General features: G+C 44.1%; 1 protein-coding gene and 1 pseudogene across 1 annotated transcript; one reads left to right on the plus strand and one right to left on the minus strand.

Moving 5' to 3' along the window:
* Positions 1-8,171: 8,171 nt before the first annotated feature.
* Positions 8,172-8,393, plus strand: LOC123462110 (ubiquitin-like protein 5). The gene has a single exon (XM_045154177.1). The coding sequence runs from the start codon at positions 8,172-8,174 to the stop codon at positions 8,391-8,393; it is 222 nt and encodes a 73-aa protein (XP_045010112.1).
* A 5,383-nt stretch (positions 8,394-13,776) lies between these two features.
* LOC123462105 lies at positions 13,777-15,913 on the minus strand (annotated as a pseudogene).
* Positions 15,914-16,723: the final 810 nt, after the last annotated feature.

The following is a 16,723-nucleotide window of genomic DNA, read 5'->3' on the forward strand; positions in this document are numbered from 1 at the left end:
ATGAATCAAACCACCACATTCCGCCCTTGGCCTCCATAAACTGATAACAATACATAGTTTAAAATGCAATGTATTCAGTCCAACTTTAAAAGTCCCCATGGCTTTTATCAATCCCAATGATATTTATACTCATAGTCCAAGATCTTGTAATTGAGCCATAGTACCAAAAAATAACCTCAAAAAAAAAAAAACCATAATGGCACAGAATAAACATTCACACTGCAAAAATTGATATTAGGCATAGTAAAGAAATATTCTACCAATACAAGATTTAAAACAACCAGGGCAAACATCAAACTCTGTAACTCCAAGTTCAACAACTCTAGCCAGTGACCAATCTCCAAGTCCGATAATTCTAACCAGCAACAAATCTCTAGTATTCCAATTTTGCCCCTCCAGATAGGCTACTGAAAGTCCTGGAAAACCTCACTGGGGCTGGCAGCTCTTTAGTAGCCATCTCATGGTCCCTGCATCTCCACTTGTTCTCCACTGCAACCCATGGTTCATCCTCATGAGGTCTCCATGCAGACATGCAGCAAACCTGTTTCACATTGCCCATGGCCATTTCCAAAACACAAGACTGTGTAGGAAACTCAATGACCCTCTCTTTCCTGCATTTCTAATACTCCATAATACCAGATAGGGTGCCAATTTGTTAATCCAGGGGGGAATATAGCAGATTTTGAAGAACAGGACACTCCTTGAGCACTCAGGGCCCTTCCAAAGAGTCTCCATTCTTCCTGTTGCCCCAGTATAGGTCTGCTGGCCCATTCTCAACTGCAGCTGAATGGGCTGCAGCTCACCCCAAAATTTTCTTTCTGTGCTATATCCCTCTGTTCATACCAGTTCATTTCTACATAAACAAACCTGCACAACTTCTCAGGACACTGGCATAGAGCATGCTTCTCTCAGAAACTGCTAGCCCAGTCTAAGCAAAGTTCCTCACCCTCATAAGCTAAACCATAGTTCTTACTGCATTGAGGTCTTTCAACTCTGACAAGAATTGTCAACCAAACTGTACTCAAAGCACTGCAAACTATCTCTTAGGCCAAGGTTTCAAGTCCTTCCACATTCCTCTTGAAAATCAGCTCCAAAAGGCCAAAACCACACAGTCAGGTGTCTAGAAGCAATCCCACTCATAAGTACCACTTTACTATAGCAGTAAAGTTCTCATTGCTGGTAAAAATCACCCAAACAAGAGCAGCTTCTGGGAAAAAGTGGTTTATTTTGTCTTACAGGCTCGACAGGCAGCTCCACAATGGTGGGAGAAAACGATGGCATGAGCAGGTGGACATCATCCCCTGGCCTACATATGGTGGACAATAGCAACACTGCCTACAGGAGGTTTGAATTTCCAATTGTCATCAGCTGAGGAGACTAGCATTTAGAATACCTAAACTTATGGGGGACACCTGAATCAAACCACCACACCAAGAGACTGGCCTGTTTTTAAAATTATTTTTATTTATTTGAGAAAGAGAGAGAGGCAGATCGACAGCAAGAGAGTGGGCACGCCAGCCCCTGCAAAGGATCTCCAGATGCATGTGCCACCGTGTACATATGGCTTTATGTGGATATTGGGGAATTGAATCTCAGTTTCTCACTCCAAGCATCCCTGGAACTCACTCTGTACTCCAGGCTGGCATGGAACTGACAAAGATCTTCCTACCTCTGCTTCCCCAGTGCTGGAATTAAATGTGTGCTCACCATACCTTGCCAGCCTAAATTCATTGAAGTATGCATTTCTGCTGCTGATGAGATAACCCAGTTTTGCACTGCAGATAGAAAACCCCCAGTGCCGGCTGGAGGGATGCCTTGCAGTTAAGGCACTTGCCTGCAAAGCGAAAGCACCCAGGTTCAATTCCCCAAGACCCACATAAGCCAGACACAAGAGGGCATATGTGTCTGGAGTTCATTTGCAGTGGCAGGAGGCCCTGGAATTCCTGTTCTCATTCTCTGTCTGTCTCTTTCTCTTTTTCTTCATCCAACAAATATATTTGTATATTGGGGGGGGGGGTTCGAGGTAGGGTCTCACTCTGGCCCAGGCTGATCTGGAATTTACTATGTAGTCTCAGGTTGGCCTGAAATTCAGGGCGATCTTCCTTCCTCTGCCTCCCAAGTGCTGGGATTAAAGGTACATGACTGGTTTAAAAAATACATTTTTATTTCTTTATTTTTGTTTTTCGAGATAGGTTTGCACTTTAGCTCAGGCTGACCTGGAATTCTCTATGTCATCTCAGTGTGGACTTGAACTCACGATGATCCTTCTACCTCTGCTTACCAAGTGCTGGGATTAAAGGCATACACCACAATGCTCGGCTAAAAAATATATTTTTAAAAACACAAAGTATATTAAAAATAGTGCTCAACCACTGAGCTGCACCCCAGCCATAAAGAGGGAAAACTGGGAGAGGTCTCAGGAAAGGGTTCTAGAAGGGCAGACATAGACTCTGCAGCTGGTAATCCTTACCCACACTTGACAGTCTTTGGCAGAAGGATCTAGAGTTCAAGGTCAGCCTAAGTAAACTGGCACACCTCCTCTGAATGAAACAAAACAGTGAATGGTGGTGGTTGATGTCTGGGTAGGGACAAATGCTTATAATCCCACCACATGAGAGTTTGAAGTTTTGGAAAGGAGTAAAAATTTGTGGCTAGCCTGGGCTACATTGTGAGACCTACTCCAAAAAAAAAAAAAACAAAAAACAAACAGACAAACAAACAAACAAACTGTAAGTGGGCTGGAGACTTGGCTTTGTGGTTAATGTGTTTGCCTACAGAGCCAAAGGATGCTGGTTCCATTGCCTAGAGGACACATAAGTCAGAAGCTCATGGTTGCACATGTCTCTGGAGTACCTTTGCAGTGGCTAGAGGCCATGGTACACATATTTTCTCTCTGTCTCTCTCACTCACATTATAAATCAATCAATCAATATATGTCTGTGATACCCAGGGATAATGATAAAACTTTTGTAAAACAAATATATTTTATTTATGTGTTTATGAAAAAGAGAGAGAAAGAGAGAATGGGCACTCCAGGGCCTCTTGCCAGTGCATAGGAACTCCAGACTGATGTGCCCCCTTGTATATCTGGCTTATCTGGGTCCTGGGGAATCAAACCTGGGTCGTTAGGCTTCACAGGCAAATGCTATAACTGCTAAGCCATTTCTCCACTCCTTCATAAAATCTTTAATCCTAGCACTTGGGAGGCTGAGGTCAGATGATCCAGGTGGAGAGTTCCAGGTCAGCTTCCACAGGCTGAGACCATGCATCAGAAAAGAAAATTAGTGTAGACCAGGCTTGCTAGCTCACACCTTTAACCCCAGCACTGTATCCAAGTCCTAGGTAGGTGATGGTGGGTCACAAGGTCAACAGGGAAAGACTCCCCAGGCCCCAGTAAGGGTTTTGGAGGGTAGAGGTTCCCGGAGAAAGGAAGGCTGAGGGATGGGTTCTCAAGGCCATTGAGGGGCCTTTTATGTATGCAACCCTGTAAGCCTTGTTTTGAGATTCCAAGGTCACCCAAGGCCTGTGTCACTGGTTTTGGTTTGTCTAGGTTAGGTCTCACTCTAGCCCAGACTGACCTGGAATTTTAACTATGGAGTCTCAGGATGGCCTGGAACTCATGGTGATCCTCCTACCCCTGCTACTCAAGTGCTGGGATTAAAGGTGTATGTCTCCATGACCAGCTCTTCTGCCTTGTATTATTGATTATTCATATTCTTTTCTAATTTTTTGACTATTTATTTATTACGTACAGAGAAAGAGACAGAGAATGAGCATGCCAGGTCATCTAGCCAATGCATACCAACTCCATATGCATGTGCCACAATGTGCATTTGTGTAATGTAGGACCTGGAGAATCGAACATTGTAGGCTTTGTAGGCAAGTGCCTTAACCACTAAGGCATCTCTGTAGCCCTGATTATTCTTACTTATTCTTACTTTTTTTGCATGCTTTAATTTTGTTTATTTTTATTTATTTATTTGAGAGTGACAGACAGAGGGAGAAAGAGGCAGAGACAGACAGAGAGAATGGGCATGCCAGGGCCTCCAGCCACTGCATACGAACTCCAGATGCCTGTGCCCCCTTTTGTGCATCTGGCTAATGTGGGTCCTGAGGAATCGAGCCTCAAAGCTTAGACTTCACAGGCAAGCACTTTATCACTAATCCATGTCTCCAGCCCCCTAAATACGTTTTTATAAACAAAAGTTTGATTCTGGTTCAACCCTGCTATCTACAGGCCCCATTTTTTGTTTTTTGTTTTTTTCATTTGTTTGCAAGCAGAGAGGCAGAATGGGTGTGCCAGGATGTCCAGCCTCTCTACAAACGCCAGATTCAAGTGGCTTTAAGGCAAGTGCTCACTGGGAAGTTTATGCATTAATCCAGGCACAGCAGGGATTACATGCCTAGGATTTATGGTCTCTCCAGTCTTAACTTTTGACTAAGTTTTCAGCACTAGGCATGTATTCCCTCTCGTGGAATGGGCCTCTACTCCAATTAGGGAGCCATTGGTTTTCCCCAGAACAGACATGCCATGATTGCATCTGTTCATCATTTGGCCTGGCTGGCCAATCATAAGGCTTGCAGTGTTCACTATTATTTAACGCCAAAGATTTCTCTCTCCCATAGGGCTGCTTGCAGTATAACATTTTCCAGCTTGCTTTTTTAGTTTCTTTCTTTACAAAGCTGTTTTATTTATCTGAAGAGAGAGACAGAAGCAGATAGAAAGAGAATAGGCATGCCAGGGCCTCTAGCCACTGGAGACTAACTCCAGATGCTTGCAGCACCTTGTGCATCTGGTTCAGGTGGGACCTGGGAAATTGGACTTGGATCCTTAGGCTTCACAGCCAGCCTCATGCTTTTTGTTTTTTGAAGTGGGGTCTCACTCTATCCGAGGCTGACCTGCAATTCATTTTGTAGTCTCAGGTTGGTCGTGAACTCACAGTGACCCTCCTACCTGTCCCTCCCAAGTGCTGGAATTACAGGCATATGCCATCCTGCCAGGCTCATCATGGTATTTTCAGGAGATTGGGTTTTGTCTTCCTTACCTTTTCCTCCATCACTGTCTCCCCTTGTGCCCTCCTCCCAGCATAGCCTCCTTTGGTGTGTCCATACCTCCTGTTTTCTTTGCTTCTTGCTTCCTTCACCTCCCATCCCTTCTGCTTTGTCATGGTCTCCTGTCTCCAATAATAGCCTACCCTCACCCTCATAGCCCCTTGTTTGCATGCAAACATTGAAAGATAGGATGCACATATGAGAACCTAAAACCCAAATGATTTCCAGTCTTTTCTGACATTTCAATATGTGCACACAATATACCCAATCTTTATGTGACATCTGTAGCTTACTTTCACTACTTCTCACAGTGAGAATGCTTCATAGGTAGTTAGGACTTTTTAGGTAAAAATGACCAGTGTGTACAGACTAAAATATTTTTCATAGTTGTTGGGATCCGCGCTGGCTTCGTCAGGCTTTGCTGCGTCAGCTTGTTTACTGCTTTTGCATCCTAATCGTTTGCACATGAGCATATGACGTTATCCTAACATGGCTGCTCACCTATCCCGATTGGGTGATGCAAAGTCGTCTGATAAGACTTAAGCCAATCAGACAACGCTTCACATTTACATGACCGCAAGTATATAAGCTTGGCGCTCTGTAGGGTCGGGGTCCTTCTCTCTATCAGCTAGGAGCTCCCAATAAAGTGTGCTTGAGAAGAATCCTGTTGTTGTCGTTCTTCCTGCTGGCAGGAGGGGTGCAACAAGTGGTGCCGAACCCCGGGACTTGTCAACAAACGGCCAATTGAGAGGACCCCTGAGGATACTTCCGAGGGAGGATTCAGAACTGAACACACGGAACGGTGGTACCGGTAAGTTCCCCTGGATGTGCTATATGCTAAGTTTTGGCTTGTAACTGATCTGTAAGTCTGATATACATAAGTTAGTTGAGCGTCTCAAACGTATATAAGGTTGTAGAATGGGACACCACCATTCCACCTTTTTGGAGCCGCTAGGTAGGGAGGACAAACGTTGTGAAGAGGTGATCAGGGAAGGTCAACGCATATTAGCACATCATCAAGATAGCATGTCAGAGTCTGAAGAAAATAAAAGGGGAAAACAAAAAAAATAGGTTAAAATAAAAAGAGAACCTAGGTTTCAGACAGAACAGAATAAAAGTGCATAGAATAAAAGTGAAACGCAAAAGGGAGGGCCAAATTCAGGTCCGAAGCTATATCCAGATTTGACAGAATTTGCAAATTTATATATAGAAAGTTCTAGTGAATCTGAGGGAGGGGGAGCTGTTTGTGTTTTTCCACAGGGCCAAGCTGATCCTATCTGGGTGCCAGAGCGGTTGACTCGAATTGTACGTCATGAGAAGACAAGGAATGACAACCTTCTTACTACTACTGATGATCCTGAGCCTGCTCCTGCCGATGATGATAAAGGGAATTAAGATGCAATTTTGGGCTGTGGACAGAACATGGCCAGTCCCTATGCCAGTTCAGTCCTATCTATCTTCTGCATTTTCCTTCTTTAAGGAATGGGTGGAGGTGGCTATGTTCGGAGCAGCCCTTATGTGTGGTATGGTGTTCTGTCTCTGGCTTATCTGTCGAATCAGATGACAACGTTGGCAGGATAACGTAAAGATTGTTCAGGCACTTATGGCTTTGGATCAAGGAGCATCTCCACAAGTGTGGCTGGCGAGCCTGCGAGATGGTTAGTTCCACCCTGCCTACTGTAAGGCCTTTGCACACCAAGTGACCTTGTTGTCATTGCACCTTGGAAGGCTTACATCCCTGCATGAGCAGCCTTTGCACCCCGAAGGGATTTTTCCCATTGCACTCGGGAAGGTGCTTAAGCAGGCTTATGGTCTTGGGCTCTACCCTCGATCGGACTGGCCATCATGAGGGCTGGTCCTGGATTGGGCATCCTGAGGTTCAAAACAATTTTTATAAGGGGGAACTGTTGGGAGCCGCGCTGGCTTCGTCAGGCTTTGCTGCGTCAGCTTGTTTACTGCTTTTGCATCCTAATCATTTGCACATGAGCATATGACATTATCCTAACATGGCTGCTCACCTATCCCGATTGGGTGATGCAAAGTCGTCTGATAAGACTTAAGCCAATCAGACAATGCTTCACATCTACATGACCACAAGTATATAAGCTTGGCGCTCCGTAGGGTCGGGGTCCTTCTCTCTATCAGCTAGGAGCTCCCAATAAAGTGTGCTTGAGAAGAATCCTGTTGTTGTCGTTCTTCCTGCTGGCGGGAGGGGCGCAACACATAGTTTCAAGGAGAAGTTGGTTGAATCTTGGTGTCCAGTGCAGGCAACTAGCTTAGTGTTGTGGTGCATGTCTAATCCAAGCGCATGGGAGGTAGAAAAAAAGGATCAGGAATCCAGGTTATCTCAGCTTCATTACATTCAAGCCATCCCAGGTTATATGAGACTAGGCTTGAAAACAAAACAAAACACAACAGTGGACTATTATTGTTTATATGAGAGAAGGAGGTCTGGGGAAATTGGCCACAACATTGCTTTTCTGTAGTGTATACCTGAGCAGGAATAGCAGTAAGTAGGTCTTCTTGAGACTGTCATTTTCAGAACATTATTGCAATGTAGAAAAACTGCTGTGGTTTGGGCTCCAGCCAGTCAGCAAACATATATACTGGGGAGGAGCTCCTGAGCCTCCATTGCTCCCCAAGGAGCTGGTGGCTGTTGATCATCACCAGGGAAACAGAGGCATCTTCAGTGTTTACACACTGGTAAGGTCACCATGCTCCATTAAAGCACTCCATGCCCATGTGCATGCAAGTAACCTTAGTAGGAAAAAATGACATTAAAGTAGGAGGAGACTAATTGAGAAGAAGCAGGTCAGTGGGAGACAGAAAAGAAAGAATAAGGGGCAAATATGATCACACCATTGCGGATTGTTGCGGCACTTGCTGGCACTGGGGATGCAGAGAGATAGGATCACTGAGTTCAAGGCCAGCATGAGACTAGAGGGAGACTCTACCTTAAAAAATTGATGTCTGGTTAGAGGAAGACAACAGACAATTCAAGCAGGTATCTTAGGGTTGGGCCATGGGAGCAATTGTATCTGGGGCTTCTGGTACCTGGGGACACCCAGGAAACCCTGATTCTGTTGTCTTCCACCCCCTACTCTGTAGCTGCAGTCAGAATGATCGAGGTTGTTTGCAACGACCGTCTGGGGAAGAAAGTCCGCGTGAAGTGCACCACCGATGTCACCATTGGGGACCTTAAGAAACTGATCGCGGCTCAAACTGGCACCCGTTGTGACAAGATTGTCCTTAAAAAGTGGTACATGATTTTTAAGGACCATGTATCACTGGAGGACTATGAAATTCACGATGGGATGAACCTGGAGCCATATTACCAATAGAGCAGAATTCTTTCTCCTGCCCTGCTCCCCATCCCCAGTCACACTGGTATGGATGCTTTCAACAGTGCACATGAATAAAAACTTAGATGCTGTTTTGTTGATGTCAGCTGTGTGTGAGAGCTGTCAGAAGAGGAGAGTTGGTAGCTGGTTGTTACCATGCTTCAGTACACAGTTGCTAAGGGGGTCTCAAGATCTTCTGCAGGCTGGGTGTCACATTTGTCACATTTGTACTGCAGCACTTTGGAGGTGGAGGCAGGAGGATAAGATCAAATCATGCTCAGTTACACAGTTCCAGGCTAGCCTGAGCTATGTGAGATCACTGTTTTTTCCCCTTTCCCTATTTAATTTTTCTTTCTTTTTTTTTCCTTTTTAATTTTTTTTTTACTTAGAGAGAATGGGCATGCCAGGGACTCTAGCCACTGCAAACAAATTCCAGAAGCATGTGCCATCTAGGAAGACTGAGATTGCAGAGTTGCTTGATTCCAGCAGTTTGAGATCAGACGCATCGTGAAGAACGAACCCTGTTTTGTAAAGAACAGAGCAATAAATTCTTAAAACTAAAAGTTCTGCTAAGTTATTCATTGCTACATACCGACTTTGAAAAGGATCCCAATGCCATAATAAAACAGAAATGAGATTTTCTCTTTCTTCCTTTCTTTGTCTCTCTCCTTACATCATGTATGGCTATCAGTTTTTTGGGGCTAGGTGTGGAATGTGATGGTTTAATTCAGATGTCCCTCATAAACTTAATGTTCTGAATGCTAGGTTCCCAGCTGATGGAAATATGGGAATTAAGGCCACCTGGAGGCAGTGTATTTTGGGGGAAGGGCTTTTGGGTATTATAGCCAGTTTTCCCTTACCAATATTTGGCACACCCTCCTGTTGCTATTGTCGACCTTATGTTGGCCAGGGGGTGGTGTCCACCGTCTGCTCATGTCCTCATTTTCCCCTGTCATCGTGGGGCTTCCACTTTAGCCTGTAAGCCAAAATAAACCTCTTTTGCCAGAAGCTTCTCTTGGTTGTGTGATATCTACCAGCCATGTGAACCGGACTGCAACACACACCAAAATTACATGGTATAACCCGACTGTTAAAACTTCCACATTGGGGGCTGGAGAGATGGCTTAGCGGTTAAGCGCTTGCCTGTGAAGCCTAAGGACCCCGGTTCGAGGCTCGGTTCCCCAGGTCCCACGTTAGCCAGATGCACAAGGGGGCGCACGCGTCTGGAGTTCGTTTGTAGAGGCTGGAAGCCCTGGCGTGCCCATTCGCTCTCTCTCCCTCTATCTGTCTTTCTCTCTATGTCTGTCGCTCTCAAATAAATAAATAAATAATTTAAAAAAAAAACTTCCACATTGGGACAGATCATGGCTTAGGGGTTAAGGCCTATGTCTACGTACCCTAAGGAACCAGGTTGCATTCTGTGGGACCCAGGTAAGCGAGATACACAAGGTAGTGCATGTGTGTGGAGTTAATTTGCGGTGGATAGAGCCCTGGCACACACATTCTCATATTCTCTCTGTGTTCTCAAATCACTATCTTAAAATATTGTTCATTAATTTTATCTTACTGATTTGTTGATTTTATTGATTTATTTTTTGCATCCTAGATTATTTAATGATTGGATTTTCTAGTTAGCTGGGTATTATTAGATGTATCAGATAATCTGATGTTATATAGCTTCAGGGTAGGAGCTTAAGGCATTAGGTGTGGCTGTCAAGACTCTGAGGTTATTTATCCATGAGTAGGAATTATGACAACCAGATCCTCTAATTGTCGCTTAGGGTGTGTGGTGCCCCACCCACACCCTTAATCCTGACAACAAGGTGGTTAAGATTTCTGATCTGTTGAGGGTTCCAAGTCAGCTTGTGACCAGGTGAGACCTTTCCCTGGTGTAATCCCAGTTACCTCTGCTCCTGTTTGGGTCCCGCTGTCGGTTCAAGTTGCTGTGATCAAGTCCCTGGACCACTGCTCTGTTCCCTGGAGCTGGGCACTGGCAGTGGGGGAGGGGAGGCTGCTGATGCTGCTGTACTTCTCTTGCTGTTCCACGTGTTGTTCTACCTTGTGATCTGCTCCTCCGTTATTCACTGCTGCTCTCCTTCACATTTCTTGAGTTCACGGAGAGCTCAAGTGTGAGTGGAAGCTCCCCTCACCTGGCTTTTCCTGCAGCTCAAGCTGAGCCTGGCAGCTTTATAAGAAAGGAAATGAAAGGTTATATAAAACAGAAAGAAAAAAGAGAGAAACAGGAAAAAATTAAGTTTAGGGGCTGGAGGGATGGCTTAGCAGTTGAGGCATTTGCCTGCAATGCCAAAGGACCCAGGTTCGATTCCCTAGGACCCACATTAGCCATATACGGAAGTCGGCATACACATCTGGAATTCATTTGCCTTGGCTGGAGGCCCTGGTGTGCCCATTCTCTCCCTCCCTCTCTCCACCTTTCTCTGTCAAATTAGTAAACAAATAAAAATAAAAAAATTTAAAAATTAATGGTAGGCTTCATCTTACGCCCTCCCACCCCCCGCCAGGGTCCTTTGATAAATCATGAACTTTGAATAACTCTCCTCACAGCTGTCTTCTTTATACCCTCCTCTTAGACCAGCCCCAGGAGTTTCCCCACCCCTACTCACTATGTACTCTGTCTCCCTTTGTCCACTCTGTTTCTTCCCTACATCATATTCCCTTTTTAGCTTGCTAGACTCTACTATTGACTTTTACTTCAACTCATACAAATCTGAACATTTGAAGCCGGAATCCACATGAGAGAGAACATGTGGAGTTTGGCTTTCTGTACCTGGCTTACTTCACTTACTCAGGTCCAGATAACAACAATTTCATTTTAATTTCCATAGCATCACACACACACTGAAAGAGAGAGAACATGGGAGTACTGAGCATCAGCAGAGGTCTTGAATAAGCTACGGAGTGTCTCTCCACTAGAGGGACACCCTGTGCTTTCCTTTTCTCTTCCCACTCCTTCAGGATTCTGTCTCTGGCTGGAGACACCCCTAGCAGTTTAACATTGCTGCTTGCTTTTTGCAGCAAACCCTGATGTGTCCTCTGATTTCAAGTTAGAATAATTTGCATGAAGGTTTGTGTATTAAGCTACTGGTCTCCTGTAGACCTGTTCTGAAAACTTTTCTTTCTCTGTGCATTCTAAAACCTATAAAATTTGTCATAAAATTCCTTGAAAGTATTTGGACTGAAGATCTGCATACCTACTCTATACTATTTAAAATCTTGAGCAATACCTGAAAGAATATGGAGACTCCTCAAAATGCTCACAATAGAACTACCGTGAGACCCAGCTACACCTCTTTTGGCCATATCCCTAAAGATTATACTGGACACCATCCGGGCTTTAGCTGTATTCTTGCATCAGGGTAAAGAAATCTGCATCTGGACACACAAAAAGCTTGAGAGAGGCTTATGAATACCAGAATGGTTAATGAGGAAGCACTAACTAGATCTGTTGAAAGGGAGGCAAGTTAGAGGCTGAACTGCAGGTGTGGGGAGCCTTGGCATAAAGCAGGGTGAGTTATGCTCAGAGGCATGCATAGGCTTACCTTGAAGGGGGCAGAGCTAGAACTGCAGCTCAGAGCAGCAGGGGGCTCATTGGGTCAGAGATGTCAATCACATTCAGAAGGACCATAAGGGAGCTGTTCTGTGGGGCTAATACAGCCAAAGATAATTTTGCTCTAAACAGGCAACATTGAATTCTCCACAGCTGCTGTAGGTGAAGTTATAGAAACACAATGTGGCTTTTACAAACTTTGCCTTTCAGCTCCTTTTTATTTATTTATTTTTTTGCCCAAATTATGTACTTTATCATATGACAGGCCATTGTCACATGTAGAGAGAAAGTTCCTTGCTCAAGCCTGTTAGGTGATGCTGGGCAGGGATGAAGGCAGATCTTCAGAAAAGGGGTGTTTGTCAGAGCCATTAAGAAAATAATTTCCTGGATAATATTAAGTCTGTTACCCATTCTGGTCCTTATAGCTACATGAATGTGTGACATGACATTTGCAGGTGACAGCAATGGATTGTTTTCAAAGATGATTAACAGTTCTGTCTTTTGTCCTTACCCTGAGAATGTAATGGTTAAAGTGGATGTGAGAGTTAAAACAGTAAAGAACAAACAGGAAGAACAGGAGGGCTTGCCGCAGGGTATGAGAAAGGCAGTGCGACCAGGAAAGACAGGGTTCTGGGAAACAAGACAGAGTCATTCTGGGCTGACTCCAGGCTCTGGTTAGCCCCCTAGGAAGCCCCCTTCATTGCAGTCCTTCCTTCAGTTTTGCTTCTCTCTTATCAAGCTTGAAAGTTGGGTGCTGAACACACTCTGAAGATGACCAGCTCCCAGATTAGGAACAAGACACATGGACAGCACGTGTGGACTGATGATTGGAGAACTTCACTTCTCTGTTTCTTAGTCCAGTCATTTTATGTTTTAGGTTCTCCATCTAGCCCAGGCTCACCTGGAATTCACTAGGCAGTCAGGCTGGTCACTAACTCATCATGATCCTCCTACGTCTGCCTTACATGTGCTGGGATTAAAGGAGTGTGCCATAATTCCAAGCAGTATTTCGCTTTTTGAATATACTTTTTTATTTTACATTAGGAAGAGCAAGAGAGAGTGAGAAAAATGGCATGCCAGACCTCAGCCACTGTAATCAAACTCCAGAGGCTTGTGCCAACTAGTGGGCATGTGTGACCTTGCACTTGCCTCACCTCCGTGTGTCTTGCTAAGATTGGATCTGAAGAGTTGGAGATGGGTCATCGGCTTTACAGGCAAGCACCTTAATTACTAACCCAACTCTCCAGACCGTAACATACCTCTCCATTGATAAACTGTATAATTATAGACAAACCATAATTTCCTACCCCCTCAATTTCCTTTTCCCAACTCCACTCTACATCATGTATCCTCTAAATCGGTCTCTTCATTATTATTATTTTATATTTTGTTTTGTTTTGTTTTTATTTATTTAAGAGCGACAGATGGAGAAAGAGGAAGAGAAAGAGAAATTATGGGAGCACCAGGGCCTCCAGCCACTGCAAATGAACTCCAGACATGTGCGCCCCCTTGCGCATCTGGCTAACGTGGGTCCTAGGGAATCGAGCCTTGAACCGAGGTCCTTAGGCTTCACAGGCAAGCGCTTAACCATTAAGCCATCTCTCCAGCCCCTCTTCATTATTTTGATGTCATCTTTTCCTCCTATTATGAGGGTCTTGTGTACTTGATAACTCAGTCCTCTCATCCATGAAATGGGGGTTGAAAATCCTAGTGACATCACAGAAAACCACTGTGATGCTTCAGTAGGAACAGATAGACATCCTGAGAGCTGTTTAAAACACATACCAGCTCAATTTTCATCAGATTTTTTTTTCCTTTAAAAATTTTTTATTTTTTCCCATTTATCAAACTGCCAATGTAGTTTATTGGTATGACATTCACACACACAAATTCAGATAGGAAGACAGGCTTATTTACAAGGAAACATGTAAAATTAAGGTAGTTGTTATTTGAAACATTTAAAACAAACAAACATATGCTACAATGGGCGCCAGTGTTTACAGCAGTGCTGGAGGGAAGGAAGTACTTGAGGACAGATACACCGCAAGGTACAGGCTTTACAGCGTCAGTGCAATGACCACAAAACTGTGTTACAGCTCGATCAAGTAATTGTTCCAAGTGTGTCACATTTTTGGCCCTCAAAGATTAATCCTAGATTTCAACTACATGTCTAGCTGAGAGGCAGAGTGTTAGAATAAGCTGACAAAAGGAACGAGACGACACATGCGGACCAGAAGCCAGCCCCCACACAAGCCCTCTTCCCCACAGGCCCTGCTTTTGCTCAAACACTGCTGCTGCTCCAGCTCCAACACCAAACCCGCATGACTGAAACACAGCCAATATTACCATGAAGTGAGAATTCTGAGGCTTCTTTTTTTGAAGGTCTTTTCTGGTCTTAAAAAATAGAAAATTGTTTTACTTTCTACTGTTTAAACAAAGGAAGACTTTTGTCCCTTCCTGGCTGATTCTGGAGGAAAGGTCAGACATGTGTCTTCAGAACCTACTTTGTATTTTTAAGTTAGGTAAAAATCTGAAATGATCAGTATGCCAAAATTCTTGAACACTCTACTGTCCAAAACGCTTTACAGACCTACAGAATGGAAGTAGAGAGTGAGGGGAACAAGAGCTCTAAGCTGGCCAGGTTCCTCACGGGGAGCAAGGGAGAAATTATTCCCTAAATATGGCTACAGTTTGCACAGGAGAAAAGCCTACATATACTAGGGCATGGAATCAAGTTTCACCTTGTCCATGGAGACTCTTCTCCAAGGTCAAGAAACAGAGTGAGGAATGGAAGTTACTTGGTCTCTTCATCAGAAGTGGTAAACTTGATCTCTATTCATGAAGCCAGTTTTTTGAAGCAGACTGTGGAAGCAGACAGTAGAACCAGCTTCCTGTAGCCACAGACCACTACCTTAAATCTAGCTAAAGCAATCATTAACCACTAGCCAGTTACTGTTACCTGTACAAATAGTAAAGCTCACTACTGAAATTACCAAAAGTGAAAATTCCATCAGCCCTGGGTGAGCAAAATCAAAACAAGTCATCCTGACTAAGAAGTTGTCCATTTAAGGACAACTGGTAAGATTGCACCCAGCTATACCTGACACTAAGACGCTATGCACAAACCTCACTTGGGAAGTGTGAATTCATATTAACAAGGGCAGAACCCGGGGAGCAAAGAGCTACTTCTGTAACATTTTAGTATCCAGACAGCTTATCACAGACTGTTCCCAGGGACAGAGCATACTCCATTAACCACAGCAAGTAAGGCAGATGCATTAGTCATTTTTCTTTTCTTTTTGTTTGAGAAGCTTGTTTATCTCTCTCTTGGCCATGCCAATGTACTTCGATATGATTCCGTGCTGGTTTAGTCCAGGAAGCAACAGTACAAAAGTCACAATCAGGTAGGTGAGAAGAAGGTTGTGCACTTGCTGTCCCACCCAAGCAACTGCCGCAAGGGAAATGATCATGCTCATGAAGTACATTTTAGGCTTTTCTTCCTTTAGGTTAAAGAGTCGTTTTCACCAGCCCACAGCTCTGCGTCGAGTTTTTACTAAGTTGCTGCAAATTTCATGGAATCTTTGCTGCTGTTCTGTGGTCCATTTATTGGAGCCAAAGATCCTAGGAGCTAGAATGGGAACAAGGTAATCAGCCAAGCACAAAAACATAACCAAACAGGAAACACCAGACAGCACAGATGGATCAAGGTAATAGATAATCAGGAACAGCAAAGAGACGACACCCATGATGGCAGGCGGAAACCAGGCTCTCTCCCACCGCAGGACCTTGTCTGCCATCAGCATCACTTCTCCCCATCCTTGCAGCTACTCTTCCAGACTTGCAGTCTCCACAGCCAGCAGGTTCGTGCTGCGATTATCTCCCTCCGCCATGGTCCAACAGGTATGGTCTCAGTGAATACAAGCTGCCCTCCAGCCTCACCTTCGCCGGCACCCGAAGAGCGGCCCTGAGCCTTCATCAGATATTATAATCAGTGCTCTTACTGCTATTAACAAACATTTAAGTACAATAATAAAATGATACTCGAATTTGAGATATGATGTAAAGGTTATGTATTACAATTATTCTAAGGTGTGTTTTTCAACATTAATCTCAAAAAGCTGTGGTGACCTTAATTTTGCTGTATTTCCAGCCCAACATCCCACTAGGTATGTTTGTGGGCAGCACCTCCATGCTTGGCTAAACTGCTGTTGATCACACACTTGACGCCCTCTCTCATGGAAATGACACTTATAATTCTGGATGTTTTCATCTGTAATTGGCATGATTTAAACTTTTCTCTTAATATACAACATAAAGACAGCATCCAAGTAACCTTCCACAATAATCACCATGTCTGTGGCAGTTTTAGTCAACTCACTAGCATTTCAGTACGTTTTATTTCTCTAAAGAACTATAAGTTCTTTAGAGCGTTGAATAAAATGGCTCCAAAAATCCACTCTTAACAAAGTCATCCTTCCTTTGATATACAAGAAACATTCAGCTAAAGGAATGTCAGAGTGAAAAAAAATAAGTACAGAAGCCCCATTATATACTCGATATATTCATTCTCTATTTTGGTAGACAACTCACTATTTAGTTGCCAATAGACTGCTACTAAGCGGGTGGTACTAATAGGGGATTTGGGAACCAGCTAAGAGTTGGGGTTTGGCACTCCTAAATGAAGCTCTGGTACCTAGACTCATCCACGGTGTACAGGACAAGATGCTGAGGAGCCTGTGGTGGCAATAAGACCCAGCATCCT

The sequence above is a fragment of the Jaculus jaculus genome, chromosome 7, assembly GCF_020740685.1.
Source record: "Jaculus jaculus isolate mJacJac1 chromosome 7, mJacJac1.mat.Y.cur, whole genome shotgun sequence".
NCBI classification, from domain to species: Eukaryota; Metazoa; Chordata; class Mammalia; order Rodentia; family Dipodidae; genus Jaculus; species Jaculus jaculus.

What these genes read in the sequence shown, in the direction of transcription:
- LOC123462110 (XM_045154177.1), top strand. Translation starts at nt 8,172, where the DNA reads ATGATCGAGGTTGTTTGCAACGACCGTCTGGGGAAGAAAGTCCGCGTG.